General features: G+C 37.8%; 1 protein-coding gene across 4 annotated transcripts in view; it reads left to right on the top strand.

Annotated features, from left to right (window-relative positions):
- PATJ (PATJ, crumbs cell polarity complex component) overlaps positions 1 to 16,657 on the top strand; it is a 385,743-nt gene that overhangs the window by 205,045 nt on the left and 164,041 nt on the right. For all 4 annotated transcript variants that reach the window (XM_027537066.1, XM_027537067.1, XM_027537065.1 and 1 more), the window contains exon 28: positions 11,744 to 11,940. In XM_027537066.1, the coding sequence (XP_027392867.1) occupies positions 11,744 to 11,940 (197 nt within the window). The remainder of the gene's footprint in view (positions 1 to 11,743; positions 11,941 to 16,657) is intronic.

Genomic DNA, 16,657 nt, shown 5'->3' with positions numbered 1-16,657 from the left:
TTTACTTTTCCTCCAAACACTAACTAACTTTTCTTCCCTTCTCCCCTTTTGAAATTCTGGTTCAACATTTATTATACCCACAGAGTAGAAGCAATTGCTAATGGAAATTACAGAAAACATTTGAAATTGGAGAAGGAGAGGGGCAGCCTAGGAGCGGAGGAGAAAGACTGAGGTTCAGATTTCAAAGTAATCTATTGTATAGTCAATAGATTATACTAGATTATAATTAAATTATAACATAATTTACATATTATATAATTATAAATTATAATAGATTATGATAGAATATTTTATAGTCAATAGATGGACATGAATTTGAGCAAGCTCTGGGAGATGGTGATGGACAGGGAAGCCTGGTGTGCTGCAGTCCATGGGGTCACAAAGAGTTGGACATGATTGAGTGACTGAACTGAACTGATTGTATAGTCAAGACAAATTTTTCATTTAATCCTAAAGTATAATTGTGGAGCCGAAGATAATCTCCATATTAGATTAGTTCTGTGTTGGACATATTTAATGCCTGTCTTAAATTTGGTGTCTGTGAACTTTATGTTTGATTGTCATGACTGCTGTAGAAAAAAATTTTTGCAATTGCATGGGAGATTAGTGTTTTGTTTACAGACCCAGCTGCCCATGAGAATCATCTAAGGATCTTGTTACACAGAAAACTTTACCCAATTTCTAAAATTTTCCTCAGTCTTGCTGGCTTAGCATCTGCTGGTGGAGCCCAATCATGATTCTCTTTTATAGGCTCTGAGGATAAATTTTAGGTAACCAGCCTGGCAAATAATCTAAGACTAAAGCCTGGCATTGTTTGAGTTCTCTTAAGGGAGCACCTTATTATTTAAAATTCTTCTAATCTAAGAGACAGCTGTGTTATGAGAGTACATAGCTCTTATTTTCTTCAGTAAACCTGGCTCCAGCTCCGGCCAGATGACCTTACTTCTCTGAATGTCAGTCCAGCTTGCCTGCAAATGGAGGTGTTTACAAAAATGTGGGAAAGATTCAATGATGAATGATGAATTCATGATGAAATGTGAAGGTTTTTTTTGTAAGGAGATGTTATATTAACTTGAGGATTCTAAAGATAGCTTTTTTAATGAGGGAGAAATTGGAAGTCATTTTTGTTCTTTAAGATGCTATTGGAGAAACTTAACATAATATGGTAAAGAAAAAACTGAAGTACAAACATCATTCAGTCTTTTACTCAGTTCAGTCACCCAGTCGTGTCAAACTCTTTGCAACCCAATGGACAGCAGCACGCCATGCCTCCCTGTCCATCACCAACTCCCAGAGTTTACCCAAACATGTCCATTGGGTTGGTGATGCCATCCAACCATCTCATACCCTTCTCGTCCTGCCTTCAATCTTTTGCAGCATCAGTGTCTTTTCAAATGAGTCAGCTCTACACATCAGGTGGCCAAAGTATTGGAGTTTCAACTTCAACATCAGTCCCTCCAATGAACACCCAGGTCTGATCTCCTTTAGGATGGACTGGTTGTATCTCCTTGCAGTCCAAGGGGTTCTCAAGAGTCTTCTCCAACACCACAGTTCAAAAGCATCAATTCTTTGGTGCTAATCTTTCATTATAGTCCAACTCTCACATCCATAAGTGACTACTGGAAAAACTATAGCCTTGACTAGATGGACCTTTGTTGGCAAAGTAACGTCTCTGCTTTTTAATATGCTGTCTAGATTGGTCATAACTTTCCTTTCAAGGAGTAAGCATCTTTTAATTTCATGGCTGCAGTCACCATCTGCAGTGATTTTAGAGCCCTCAAAAATAAAATCAGCCACTGTTTCCCCATCTATTTGCCATAAATTGATGAGAACAGATGCCATGATCTTAGTTTTCTGAACGTTGAGCTTTAAGCCAACTTTTTCACTCTCCTCTTTCACTTTCATCAAGACGTTCTTTAGTTCTTCTTTGCTTTCTGCCATAAGTGTGTCATCTGCATGTCTGAGGTTATTGAGATTTCTCCCTGCAGTCTTGATTCCAGCTTGTGCTTCATCCAGCCCAGCATTTCTTACGATGTACTCTGCTTATAAGTTAAATAAGCAGGGTGACAATAAACAGCCTTGACATACTCCTTTTCCTATTCAGAACCAGTCTGTTGTTCCATGTCCAGTTCTAACTGTTACTTCTTGACCTGCATACAGATTTCTCAAGAGACAGATCAGGTGGTCTGGTATTCCAATCTCTTTCAGAATTTTCCACAGTTTATTGTGATCCACACAGTCAGAGGCTTTGGCATAGTCAATAAAGCAGAAATAGATGTTTTTCTAGAACTCTCTTGTTTTTTTGATGATCCAGCAGATGTTGAAAATTTGATCTCTGGTTCCTCTGCCTTTTCTAAAACCAGCTTGAACATCTGGAAGTTCAGGGTTCATGTATTGCTGAAGCCTGGCTTGGAGAATTTTGAGCATTACTTTACTAGTGTGTGAGATGAGTGCAATTATGTGGGAGTTTGAGCATTCTTTGGCATTGCCTTTCTTTGGGATTGGAATGAAAACTGACCTTTTCCTGTCCTGTGGCCACTGTTGAGTTTTCCAAATTTGCTGACATATTGAGTGCAGCACTTTCACAGCATCATCTTTTAGGATTTGAAATAGCTCAACTGGAATTCCATCACTTCTACTAGCTTTGTTCGTAGTGATGCTTCCTAAGGCCCACTTGACTTAACATCCCAGGATGTCTGGCTCTAGGTGAGTGATCACACCATAATGATTATCTGGGTCGTGAAGATCATTTTGTGCAGTTCTTCTGTATATTCTTGCCACCTCTTTGTAATAGCTTCTGCTTCAGTTGGGTGCATAGCATTCCTGTTGTTTACTGTGCCCATCTTTGCATGAAATGTTCCCTTGCTATCTCTAATTTTCTTGAAGAGATCTCTAGTCTTTCCCATTCTGTTTTTTTCCTCTATTTCTTTGCACTGATCACTGAGAAAGGCTTTCTCATCTCTCCTTGCTATTCTTTGGAACTCTGCATTCAGATGCTTATATCTTTCCTTTTCTCCTTTGCTTTTCCCTTCTCTTCTTTTCACAGCTATTTATAAGGCCTCCTCAGACAACCATTTTGCTCTTTTGCATTTCTTTTTCTTGGGAATGGTCTTGATCCCTGTCTCCTGTACTATGTCACGAACCTCTGTCCATAGTTCATCAGGCACTCTATCTATCAGATCTAGTCCCTTAAATCTATTCTCACTTCCACTGTATAATCATGAGGGATTTGATTTAGGGCATACCTGAATGGTCTCGTGGTTTTCCCTACTTTCTTTAATTTAAGTCTGAATTTGGCAATAAGGAGTTCATGATCTGAGCCACAGTCAGCTCCCAATCTTGTTTTTGCTGACTGTATAGGGCTTCTCCATTTTTGGCTGCAAAGAGTATAATCAATCTGATTTTGGTGTTGGCCATCTGGTGATGTCCACGTGTAGAGACTTCTCTTGTGTTGTTGGAAGAGGGTATTTGCTATGACTAGTGCATTCTCTTGGCAAAACTATTAGCCTTTGCCCTGCTTCATTCTGTACTCTAAGGCCAAATTTGCCTGTTACTCCAGGTGTTTCTTCACTTCCTACTTTTGCTTTCCAGTCTCCTGTAATAAAAAGGACATCTTTTTTGGATGTTAGTTCTAAAAGGTCTTGTAGGTGTTTAGTTTCTAGCTATAAATTAGCATTATAGCATTGTGTTCCTTTCTTCAGTCTTATGTCTTTATTTATAAATTGGATGAAGCTGTGCAATAAGAGAAGGCAGCTTTACACAATAATGTAGCTTGTTTTGCCTGATTTAAAAGTCTCTGGTTTTATGATGTGGTAAAATATAGCATTTAATTTATCTGAAGAGTTGGACCTGCCATCTTTTAAGGCCTTTGTAGCTATGGATTTGAATAAACATTGTAGGATAACTCAAATTCTGAAGCTTGAAAATGGTAATACAAATTTAACTGAAAATTAAAGATCATCTGTGCTATAGAACATTGGACATTTTCATTGTCTTACTGCTTTTCCTGTTTTATAACGCACTGAAAAAAAGAGAGGGTGGGGAGAGAGAGAACATAAGTAAGATAAAGTTATCAATCTTTTTTGCTTTTTAAGCTTCTTCAGTTTAATAGAGTTGATTTTTAAAGATAATGTATACATAGTACTTTGATTTTCTAGTAGTCCTAATGGATTTTGTTACTATGTATACAAATGCAAAGAAGAAAGAAGCCATTTTTCTATTTCCTTTGCCTGAAGGAATTCATTGTCTTTGCAACAAATTGCATGTGTCTAATGCTTTTAGGTCTCAGATGACTTTTATGTAGCATTGTTTGGGGCAGTGGCCAAAGTGCAGGCAGAGCAATTGAAGAAGACCTTAGAAATCATCTGTTTATGCTTCCAACAGGCATATATTGTATTAGTATGTATTAACCACCTAATGTATACCAGGCACTAAGTGCAGAAGACAGCGGGATATACTAGAAACTGTGGGGCCTATATTCTAGGATAGGGCAATAGAAAGAAAGAATTCTAAAAAAGATACTTTCAGATAGTACTATGAAGACAGACAAACAAAACTGGGTTTGCATTCTTATTATATCAGTTTCCAGCTGGTTATTCAACATCAGAATCTTTTCCCCATATCTTGAATGCAGAGATGATCATTTCTACCTGATAGGGTGTTTTTTTAGCATAAATGGAGAAAATTTATTGAATGATTTTTAGCACAGTTTCTGCAACTTAGCAGGTCCCCAATAAATTATTACTAAAACTTCAAAACCATTCAAGGATGCTCAGCTCTTTCTTGTTCTGGGATTTGCTTTTTTTTTTTTTTAACTGAGCTTTATTCTGTTGATCTTATCCCCTTCTCCTAATTTTTTTTTGAAATAATTTAAAAAAGTCAAGGAAAGCTGAATAACCCTTTTTATAGGCAAATAAAGCTGGAATAAGTTGGGTGTGGGGTTATTGGAAACGACAGCTAAAATGAGGTTTGAGCATTATGGAATAGAAGGTATATCTGACCAATAGGATGAGAATTGGCTAGACTATCTATAATACTTATTGTCATTTGCAGACATTAATTGGTTTTTCAGATGATACAGTGAAATGGATGGGTGACTTCAGCTGCTGGTATTTCTCTCACAGTTTTTCTCTCTCTGAATTAGAATTACTGATACATATGCCTGTCTTCAATGATAGATTTTAATGCCCTTGAAAAGAAGTTCTGTGTGCACCCTTCACAACACAAGCCAGACATGAATTTGGATTCAATCAACATTTGTTAATCGAAAAAAATGGGAATATGCTAGTGTCATAACAACAACAAAAAAAATTGGCCAGAATAATAGGGCTGCTGGTTTCAAAAATTAGGATAACAAATCTACAACTTAGTCCCTTGGTGGAATGTTGATGTGGGAACCAGCTTTTTGAAGGGTCTTTTAAACCTGTAGATAGGGTTTCGGTTTTTTTTAATTGTGGTAAAATATACATAACAAATACACCATTTTAATTACTTTTAAGTGTAGAGTTCAGTAGCATGAAGTACAGTCACATTGTTGTACAACTATGATTACCGTCCACCTCCAGATCTTTTATATCTTCCCAGACCGAAACTGTGGAAAGGGTTTTAATTTCACACTTGACTAACACACAGTTTTAAAGCCACCTCAGTGGCCTACGGACCAGGGACAGTCACTGGAAACAGTGCTGTTATTCCTTTGCACCTCACAAGGTTGTCCTTGGAACTCCTCAGTGTAAGAAACTCAAATAAGAGAATCTGGGAAGGAACGATGTCAGCCCCTTCCTCTCCTGATTGCTGTTGGAGGACAGTGTGCCTGCTTCCTTCATTGCATCGTGGGGAACCACTACCTCAGTTTTCCTCAAGACAGATAAAGAAGAAAAGAGTAGCTTTGGCACCAACTGAAAACTAACTTAAAACCTCAACAGAACTGAATGATAAAGACGAAATCATGACCAAATCGGTCCCTAATGTTATTTGGAGTCTATGTGCCAGGAATTTTTAGTTAGCATCCATTTTATGCTATCAGCTTAAATAAGAAATCTGCAATTTATAGAGGTTCAGTATTTGTCCAAGAAACTAGTGGTGTTAAGTGCCTCAACTAAGGATTTGAATTGAATTCTAACCCTTGGGCCCTTGCTCTTTCTATTCTGCCACAAGAATGTATTGCTAGAGATTCACCTTTTATAGCACTTGGGTTGTTCATCAGTTGTGATGGAGCCACTATTTACCAAAGGAAGATCCCTCTTGATCCTCCTTTGGAGGAGGATCATTAATCATTTGCAAGTCTAAGCAGTTACATATACAGTTAATGGTCATGGAGGTTATTTCTTTTTTTCTCAGAAGATTGAAAAGTCAGACAAATTTTGGTAACTGGAAGTCTTTTTATATTAATTTAACACTAAAACCTTTCTCAGCTCATTCTGTTTTTTCAGGTCCCAGGGGCATGAGATTGCATTAAATATAATCTTTCATAGCATATTACTGTCATTGGTCAGCTGGGAGTCCCTGTTTGCTTTTCTTTGCTCCCTTTTATTCCTATCTCTTTCCAGCCACTGTAATTAACCATTCTAATGTGTTAGCTATTTGTGTTTTGACTGTGAAGAAGGCTGAGCGCCGAAGAATTGATGCTTTTGAACTGTGGTGTTGGAGAAGACTCTTGAGAGTCCCTTGGACTGCAAGGAGATCCAACCAGTCCATTCTGAAGGAGATCAGCCCTGGGATTTCTTTGGAAGGAATGATGCTAAAGCTGAAATTCCAGTACTTTGGCCACCTCATGCGAAGAGTTGACTCATTGGAAAAGACTCTGATGCCGGGAGGGATTGGGGGCAAGAGGAGAAGGGGACGACAGAGGATGAGATGGCTGGATGGCATCACTGACTCGATGGACGTGAGTCTGAGTGAACTCCGGGAGTTGGTGATGGACAGGGAGGCCTGGCGTGCTGCAGTTCATGGGGTCGCAAAGAGTTGGACATGACTGAGCGACTGATCTGATCTGATCTGATATGAACTTTCAAAATATGTGTTGTGGTTTTTGTGTGGAATCTTAATTCACATAAATAGTATTACATAATGTGTTGACCCCATTCTGTTTGTCCCCCTTTTCATTCAGCACTGTTTACAAAATCTCTTTATGTTAGTATTGGCATTAATTTATTTTAATTATTAATCTATGTCAAAACAGAAGAGGACTTTAATTATTTTTTGTTGTTACAGTTTTTCATAGTTTTATTGCACCATGTCCAAAGAGACAGCTTATATGATATTGATTTTTCTGTGGTTTCTTTTATGGTCTAATACACAGTCTGTTTCTGTAATTGTTCTGTGTGTGCCTCCCCAAAGTGTGTATTTTCTGTCAGATGTAACATTCCCTTAAATACAATACCTTGAGCTTATTGAGTTGTCAGTCTTCAGTTTATTTTTTTTAATCTTCTGCTTTATTATTTTCTGAGAAAGATGTGTTAACATTTTATTTTAGTTTCCTTAACTGTGGTATCATTTCTTAACTATTTTACCTTAGAAATCCAGTAAACAATACAGTTGAAAGCATAACTGCTCTGGTTGAATCTGGAAGAACACGTCTTAAATCGAGTGTCCTTTCAAGAGCCCATCTCCAGAGTACCTTAAGGCACCTCTGCAGAATCCTTAAATTGGAATATTATTTCTGTAAACAAGCTATCAATTAACCCTTTAACCTTGCACTCTTATTTCTTGTTACCCACCCACTAACTTAAACAATTTTCGATTCAAAGCCAGATGGACTTTCACATCCCCTTCTCATCCCTCTGCATGGAAGTTTTTACCCTTGCTGTTTGGTCCACCAGAATTCTTCTTCACATAACCAAACTCTGTAACTTATTCAAAACCATTCTTGTATATCCAAAGAACAAAAAAACTAATTAAAAAAGATATATACACAATTCAGTGTTATTAGAAGCTTTATTTACAATAGTCAGGCAACCTAAGTGTCCATCTATACATGAATGGGTAAAAGAGATGTGGTATGGAATGGAATACTACTCAGCCATAAAAAAGATATTGCCATTTGCGACAACATGGATGGGCCTAGAAGGTATTATACTAAGCCAGATAAGGACAAATACAAATGTGGAATCTTAAAAAAAAAAAACAAAGGAACAAACTAAACAAAACAGAAACAGACCTACAGGTACAGAGAACAAACTGGTGGTCACCAGAGGTGGGGAGTGGTTGGCAAAATAGGTGAAGGGTATTAGGACGTACAAGCTTCCACTTATTAATAAACCATGGGATGTAATGTCCAGTATAGGGATTATGTTCAGTAATATTGTAATAACTTTGTATGGTTTAGCTTTGTAATAGCTATGGGTGGTTACCAGACTTACTATGGTGATGTATTTGTCATGTATATAAATGATGAATCACTATTTTGTATATCGGGAACTGATATTATATGTCAACTTTACTTCAATTAAGAAAAGAAAAAGAAAGAAAAAAAAAAAACTTTCTCAAATTCTGCTTCTTTCAAGAAATCTCTTCTAGCCATATCATTTTTTATAATTCTAAAGGCAATGATTGCTCAGTTCAGTTCAGTCGCTCAGTCGTGTCCAACTCTTTGTGACCTTATGGACTGCAGCACGCTGGGATTCCCTGTCCATCACCAACTCCTGCAGCTTACTCAAACTCATGTCCATCAAGTCGGTGATGCAATCCAACCATGTCATACTCTGTCGTCCCCTTCTCCTCCTGCCTTCAATCTTTCCCAGCATCAGGGTCTTTTCAAATGAGTCAGTTCTTCACATCAGGTGGCCAAAGTATTGGAATTTTAGCTTCAACATCAGTCCTTCCAATGAATATTCAGGACTGATTTCCCTTAGGATGGACTGGAAGGAACTCCTTGCAGTCCAAGGAACTCTCAAGAGTCTTCTCCAACACCACAGTTCAAAAGCATCAATTCTTTGGTGCTCAGCTTTCTTCATAGTCCAACTCTCACATCCATACACGACTACTGGAAAAACCATAGCCTTGACTAGATGGACCTTTGTTGGCAAAGTAATGTCTCTGCTTTTTAATATGCTGTCAAGGTTGGTCATAGCTTTTCTTCCAAGGTGCAAGTGTCTTTTAATTTTATGGCTGCAGTCACCATCTGCAGTGATTTTAGAGCCCCCAAAAATAAAGTCAGCCACTTTATCCACTGTGTCCCCATCTATTTGCCATGAAGTGATGGGACTGGATGCCATGATCTTGGTTTTCTGAATGTTGAGCTTTAAGCCAACTTTTTCACTCTCCTCTTTCACTTTCATCAAGAGGCTCTTTAGTTCCTTCGCTTTCTGCCATAATGGTGCTGTCATCTGCATATCTGAGGTTATTGATATTTCTCCCGGCAATCTTGATTCCAGTTTGTGCTTCATCCAGCAAGACATTTCTCATGATGTACTCTGCGTATAAGTTAAATAAGCAGGGTGACAATATACAGCCTTGACATACACCTTTCCTGATTTGGAACCAGTCTGTTGTTCCATGTCCAGTTCTAACTGTTGCTTGTTGACTTTCATACAGATCTCTCAGTAGACAGCTCAGGTGGTCTGGTATTCCCATCTCTTGAAGAATTTTCCACAGTTTGCTGTGATCCACACAGTCAAAGACTTTGGTGTAGTCAATAAAGCAGAAGTAGGTATTTTTCTGGAATTCTCTTGCTTTTTCGATGATCCGACAGATGTTGGCAATTTGAACTCTGGTTCCTCTGCATTTTCTAAATCCAGTTTGAACATCTGGAAGTTCATGGTTCATGTATTGCTGAAGCCTGGCTTGGAGAGTTTTGAGCATTACTTTACTAGCGTGTGAGATGAGTGCAATTGTGCGGTAGTTTGAGCATTCTTTGGCATTTCCTTTCTTTGGTATTGGAATGAAAAATGACCTTTTCTAGTACTGTGGCCACTGCTGAGTTTTCCAAGTTTTCCAATGATTGCTAGTGCAGTTAATTTAATGTTTATTCACTGACCTAAATTTACTAATTGATTAATATATATTTAGTGACCAGCATGTGCCATGGTTGGAATTTCTGTTTATAAAGCTGTGAAGTGAAGTGAAGTGAAGGTGTTCAGTTGTGTCTGACTCTCTGAGACCCCATGGACTGCAGCCTACCAGGCTCATTTGTCCCTGGGATTCTCCATTGTTTACTAGTTCTTGTGTGTGTTTGCTTCCTCTGCTTTGTTGTATAAGCATGTTGAGGGTAACATGTGTTTTGTATCCTCTATTAATTAAGGTACCCACATAATGGCTTGTTCTTAATAGTTGACTGACAAAAACACTTTGAGTTTATTTACTTCAGTGTTAATGGGGATAATTTTATTTCTATATAGAGGACAGTTTTGTTACATTGCAAGTTCTTTAGTTTACTGTATTTTGCAAAATATGTTCTTTATTATTCATAAGCATGATCAGTGAAAGTTCTCTAAGATTCTCTTCAAAATCCTTATAAAGTAGACAAATTTAACCTCTTTCTAAAATAAGCATTTATGATTAATTATTTCAATGTAAATTTATGTACAAATTAGCCTTTATGAGTTTAAATTTATCTACTCTCTTTTAAGGCAGTGTTTGTTATATCTGGTAAAGTGATGAGATGGACTAGGCTGTCTTTCTTCCCTTCCCCCTTAACACTAATTATTCCAGTTAAGCTTTCAGTTTGCAAGGTTCCCTCTAAGGACAGTGAACTTAGAGTATAGAGAGTTCCAGCATAGTTGCAAGAGAGCTTGGCTTTTCAGCTGATGAGATGATTGCATCATGTGATGGAGCCACCAGCAAGCCTTTGGGCGCTGGTAGCACTCCTGGCCTGAGCTGGTGCTGTTTGGTGTACAAGGCACGTTTGAAGCTGTTATTCCCCACACTGACCTGCCAGTGTAGTTGCGTTGCACAGGTGAAGCATAACCAGCCACATCCTAAAATAGGTAGTTGAGGCTGTAAAATGGAGGTTGCAAGATGAAACAGAAGATCAAATAGAAGAATTATAAAATACCTATAATCCATGAGCCTTTAAGTCCTTTATATTTTATTTCATTTTCCCAACTTCCGTGAAGTGGGAATTATCATGTCCATTTTTTAAAGATGAAGAAGTAGAATTCCATAGAGGTAAAATGAGGTATTAATTAATGGACATTGAGTAAGTGGTAGACGTATGTATTAACTTCAGATCTGACAGCTAAATCAGCATCCTTAATTCCCCTTGTTTTTACTTGCATAACACCCAGTATTGTTTTGTACCCTTTGTATACTTTAAAGAGATGTAATTATTTAGAGTTAATGGTTGATTTTCTTTCCTGCTGGACTACAGGTCCGTGAGAGTAGATCCATGTCTGTTTTGTTCAACCAACAGACCAAACATTTTGCTTGGCACATACCTGGCGATCAGTATATATTCTTTGTTTCTCTGGTTCTTTTTTTGAAGGGGAGCAAGTAGTGCAGAGAGGCCAGGTTTTCCACCACATTATGTTAACACTCTTAGGTAAGAAAATGTGTAGAAAATCTAGGCCAGTCCTTGAACCTGAACAGTCAGGGAAGGTTTTATGGGGAGCCATCTTCTTAGATGGAGATCAAATAATCTTTAACTGTAACCTGTATATAAGGCTGCGAATGACCTCAAGTACTTCACTTACAAGAAGGGACAATTCATTGCAGAGGTGTCAGTAAAAATGGGGAAATGCCAATGCCTTGAAAATATAGATTCAGGTGCTCTATTTAAATTTTTTAACCTTTTTTTTTAAATTAGAAAAAATCAGGCAAAGATATGCAGACCTGCCTGGAGAACTGCACATTATTGAACTTGAAAAGGATAAGAATGGACTTGGACTCAGCCTCGCTGGTAACAAAGACAGGTCACGCATGAGCATATTTGTGGTGGGAATTAACCCTGAAGGACCTGCTGCCATGGACGGACGAATGCGTATTGGAGATGAACTGTTGGAGGTGAGGGGCGTATATTCTTAATTTTTGTTTGGGTGACATGATTGGATATAGAGGATAGTGTATAAGATGATGAAGTAAAAGAATAAAATGTTATAAATTGCATTTTCTTCAACTATTTGTTATCATTTTCCCAAGCTTATTATATTGTTGCTTACAAATACTATTGGCTGCTTGAGTAAAGACTAATCTCACAAAATAATTTAAAGGCCTTTAAGTAAAATCTCATGAAAACATATTAAAAGAATAGAGCTTGTTTTTGAATATAAATTCCAAAAGATTCAAAACTAATTTGTGTATTAATCTGACATTATTAGTATTTAACAAAATCCTCTTCAGCTTCTGAATTAACTGTAAGTATAACATTTGTTTTTATTGCTGTTGCCATTTAGTTTTTCTGGAAGGTGTTACAGCCAACAAAATCTTATGAACTGGTTGTCAAGGACTAGTTAATATCTGTGAGTTGGAAATGTGGTTAAAGTCTCTTAGGTTCCTTATTTAGGAACAGGAGAGAGAAAAGAGAAGTTAGGGAGGGAACTGATCCCTGCTACTATTCCAGATGATTCCATCAGTAATCTGAAAAAGTTATTCTTATATTCATAAGCTTAAAGTCAGGGTCTCTGCTCTGCTGCTTCTGCTAAGTTGCTTCAGTCGTGTCCGACTCTACATGACCCCATAGACGGCAGCCCAACAGGCTCCCCGTCCCTGGGATTCTCCAGGCAAGAACACTGGAGTGGGTTGCCATTTCCTTCTCTAATGCATGAAAGTGAAAAGTGAAAGTGAAGTCGTTCAGTCATGTCCAACTCTTTGTGACCCCATGGACTGTAGCCCACCAGGCTCCTCCGTCCATGGGATTTTCCAGGCAAGAGTACTGGAGTGGCCTTCTACCTTGTCATTGCCTTCTCCCTCTGCTCTGAGTTTATCTTATTTTTATATTTATTTGCCTGTTCAGTCATTCATTAATTCAACTAACAGTTTTTTGAGTGTCTCTTAGGGCTGGATACCAAAAAAGAGATGAATACTCCAGTCCTTCATTTGAATAGCTCAGTCTTAAGGAAGAAAAGAGACGTAAAAGATTGTTGCACAACAACAACAACAAAAAAAAGATTATAATAAAAGCAGCAATATGTACTTGCTACCAGACATAGCTTTACTGAGGTCACAGAGTAACAAGGTGAGGTCGCAAAGTAAACAAGGCTTTTGGATTCAACACCAGGCAGTTTGACTTCTTAGCTGTTTGTTAAGTGTGCTCTAAGGCCTCTTGATAAAATACTCCAACACTTGGACATTTAGGGGAGCTGAATCACAGAGGCACTGAGTGTCAGATGCTTACTTCACATGAGGCCTTACTAATTTTTCATTTTATAATTTCCTCTTCAGACTCTACTCAGAATAGAATTCATAGTCATCTATAATGTGACTTGCCTAATAATATCCACAGCCAAAGCTGTTCAGACACAAACTCTAAGATCATTAGTATCACCCTCTGTCTTCTCAGCCTTGGTTGGTAGTTTCTCCCCGTTTTGAAATCTATTTTCACCAAGAAGTCATTCCTGGAATTACTTTTCTTGTTGTTTGTAATATAGCATTATGAAAGCAACCCACATCGGGTAGACGTATTGACTAGCATAATCATCAAGTAAATAAACACCAATGGTATTAGTATGGATTAACCAGTATAATTCATTGCTTCAAGTTCATTTAGAGATTTCTTCATAAACAAAACTAAAGTGATGGTGGTGGTAATAATGATGAAAGTAAAAGCTAGTTTACTGAGCTATCCCTAGCATTTTACCTATGTGCTAACACATTTGTATTCTTAAGAGCCCTATATGGTCAGTACTGTTATTATCCCAATTTTCTGGATAAGAAAACTGCTAAGTAACAGAACTAAGTTGCTAAGAACCCAGGCTTGCCAGGCTCCAAGATCTGTGCTCTAGCAACTGAAGTATACTGCATTCTCCACGGTACTTCAGCAAATCCTATCTGTTTAGATCCATGAGAATCCTGACTTATGATACTCTAGGCTTTAGGAAACCATATATATCAAATTATACTGTTGTATTATGCACACCTAAATGCATTATTTCCTGTCTTCTGTGGTACGTGGAAATGTTCCAAAAGCTATCATTTGGAACATGACGATTCTAGTTCTATTTTCTCTGCCTTATTAAGACTCAAGATGGAATGACTGATGTAATCCAGACCGGGAAGAGAAGTGGTATGTTATTTCTGTGTCTGACATTTTATTAGATAGAGGAGATAGATGAGCTAAGGCTGCAGGGCGGTGAGAGTGCTTCATAGGCCGTACAGTAAAGTCAACATTGTGTGCGGGGCAGAGAGTGCTAGACTAGGAAGACCTGCTTTAATTATTCCAACTCTTTCAGTTATTAGTTGCATTTCAGAAGGGATTTAATATAGTGTAGGGCACATGGTTGACTATTAATCAGATCATATTTCCTCTCTTAAAGACAGAAACTTCAGGTATCTGTTTCTATCTATGCTAGAAGCTAGAAGAGCTCTCCTGAGCAAAAAAGAATATTAGCATCTTGCTTTTTCAGACCCCTCCTGTTCCCTCCTTTGACTTTCTGAATTTGGTCCTCTTGTTGCTCTTCAGTAATTTTATCTTCACTCAGAGATTAAAAGAATGAGAAGATTAAACATGGCAATAAATTAATCCCCCCATATTCTCCATGAAGTCTTTTATTTAAATAAAATAAAATTAAATTAAAAGTTGAAATACTGAGTCTAGCATCACACATCTTTGATTGTTTATTTATCTTCTCTAACCCTCAGTTACCTTCTTTATCAAATGGAAGTTTTTTATTCATTTAGCACATACTTTACTAGGCATCTGTTGTGTAGGAGGAAGTATAGGAGCAAGGTGCTGATTTTACATTGATGAAGAAAATCCATCGTCCTATTTTCATAGAGCTCACAGTCTAGTGATTGTGTAGCTTCAACCTCCAAGAGTGTTATAAGAATTAATGAGAAGATAGGTCACATTTTGCCACCACATCTGGCACTTACTAATACCATAATACATTTCAACTGATAATATTTATAAAAAATTTTTATGTGGATTTGTGGGTTTCAGTTCTTTTTAGCTTGTTTATATTAGTATATTTGTCTCCAAAAATATGTTCCAGAGGGAAACCATCATACTCTTCAGTAGCTCCATGCAGCATCTTGAAAAGCTGAGAGAGTAGAAAAAGGCAGAGACTGGATTCTTATGCAGTTATAAGCCTTCTCATGGGCTTCTGGCTTCTAGGTCAGGGATGACAGTAAAAAAATTCATGTGGGAAACATTTTCCTGGTTTCTTTTTATAGCTGAGAAAAAAATTTCAGTCATTTCTCTATGATATGTGAAGAATTTGTTTATAACATATCAAGTCCAATGTGCTTTTGAACTGAGAATAGTTACTGATGTGATGAGTACAAGGAAAGCTGGAAGCCAGTGTTACAATAGCTGTTCTTGGATATGCAGTGTGTTAGATGTTGAAGGAGACTGCATCACGAAGGAAGCATTTAGGCTTTTAGATCATACTTACTGGGTTAGAGCAAATCTTGTGTATTTGCTTACCCATCCACACTTTATTTATTTTTGTCAATTGAGGTACAGTTGTCCATGTCTTGATCAATCTTACAATTCTATTTGCTCGTATTATTTCTCATAACTGCTTTGTTGTTATCATTATTACTTTGCTCACAGCCCCCTTTTATTTAGGGTTGATCTGACTTTTTTAGGCCCTCAGATGTAGTTAATTTATAGGAAGTAGAAAAGAGCGTGGTCAAACATACCTTGTAGCTTCCTGGAAGTGAGAAATTCGCATCTCTTCCCGAGCCCTGTCCATGACTGATTTTTGGCACAACACCGGCCAGCAGTTTTGTTGCTGTAGGACTGCATCATTACGGTGCAAGAGCAGTCAGCAAGTTCTGCTGATTGATAGCTCAGTTCATGTTTAAAAGAAATCTTACACTGAGCCCCCAGAAGACAATGTGATTAAATCTCAGCTTCTTTCTCCTTTACTAGGATGCTAGTGTGGGGGTTCTGAATTAATTTCAAAATGCATTAGCATATAATTACCATGTAGACTGGAATGAGACTTTCTAGACTATTGGCTTTCCCTAAGCAATTAGTCCCAGAAAATACCCAGGCCCAGGCATGGTGCAGTCTTGTGAATATAGGATTTATTTATAATCTTCCCTACAGGGCAAGTGTGGGAAGAGAGCTGATAGTGCCATGCGGGGATTGGAATGATTTGTCAGGTGAGGGAAGCAGCCAGAAGGAACAGCGTGGGTGGCATTTGGAAGTGTGCAGTGGATGGGCTTGTGTGTCTGGCTCCCACACACTTCAAGACAGAGGAAGTTCATTCCCTTTGTGACATTTACCTGTAGCCCCTAAATTAAATCTTGTTATTTTTGTATGTGTATAATAGGTTTATTTAAGAACCATTGAAAATAAAAAGTATGAGTACTACCTATATTTGCTAAGAATAAAGACATAGAACTATAGGTAAACTCAGATCTTTTTGTTTAGTAATACTTATGTTAATAAGAGGAAAAAACTGAAATCATTAAATGACTGACTCAGGTACGTGTAGGTGCTTTATGACAAACTCCTGTCTGAGGGTGCTCACTACCACACCAGTCCAAAAGGTTAATCCTTGACTTGTTGCCAGTGAGTTATTTTTGAAATCTTTTGGAAGACTTAGATGTG

The sequence above is a fragment of the Bos indicus x Bos taurus genome, chromosome 3, assembly GCF_003369695.1.
Source record: "Bos indicus x Bos taurus breed Angus x Brahman F1 hybrid chromosome 3, Bos_hybrid_MaternalHap_v2.0, whole genome shotgun sequence".
Classification (NCBI taxonomy): Eukaryota; Metazoa; Chordata; class Mammalia; order Artiodactyla; family Bovidae; genus Bos; species Bos indicus x Bos taurus.
Note: the sequence above shows the minus strand (reverse complement) of the source record. Positions and strands in the feature narration are given on the sequence as shown.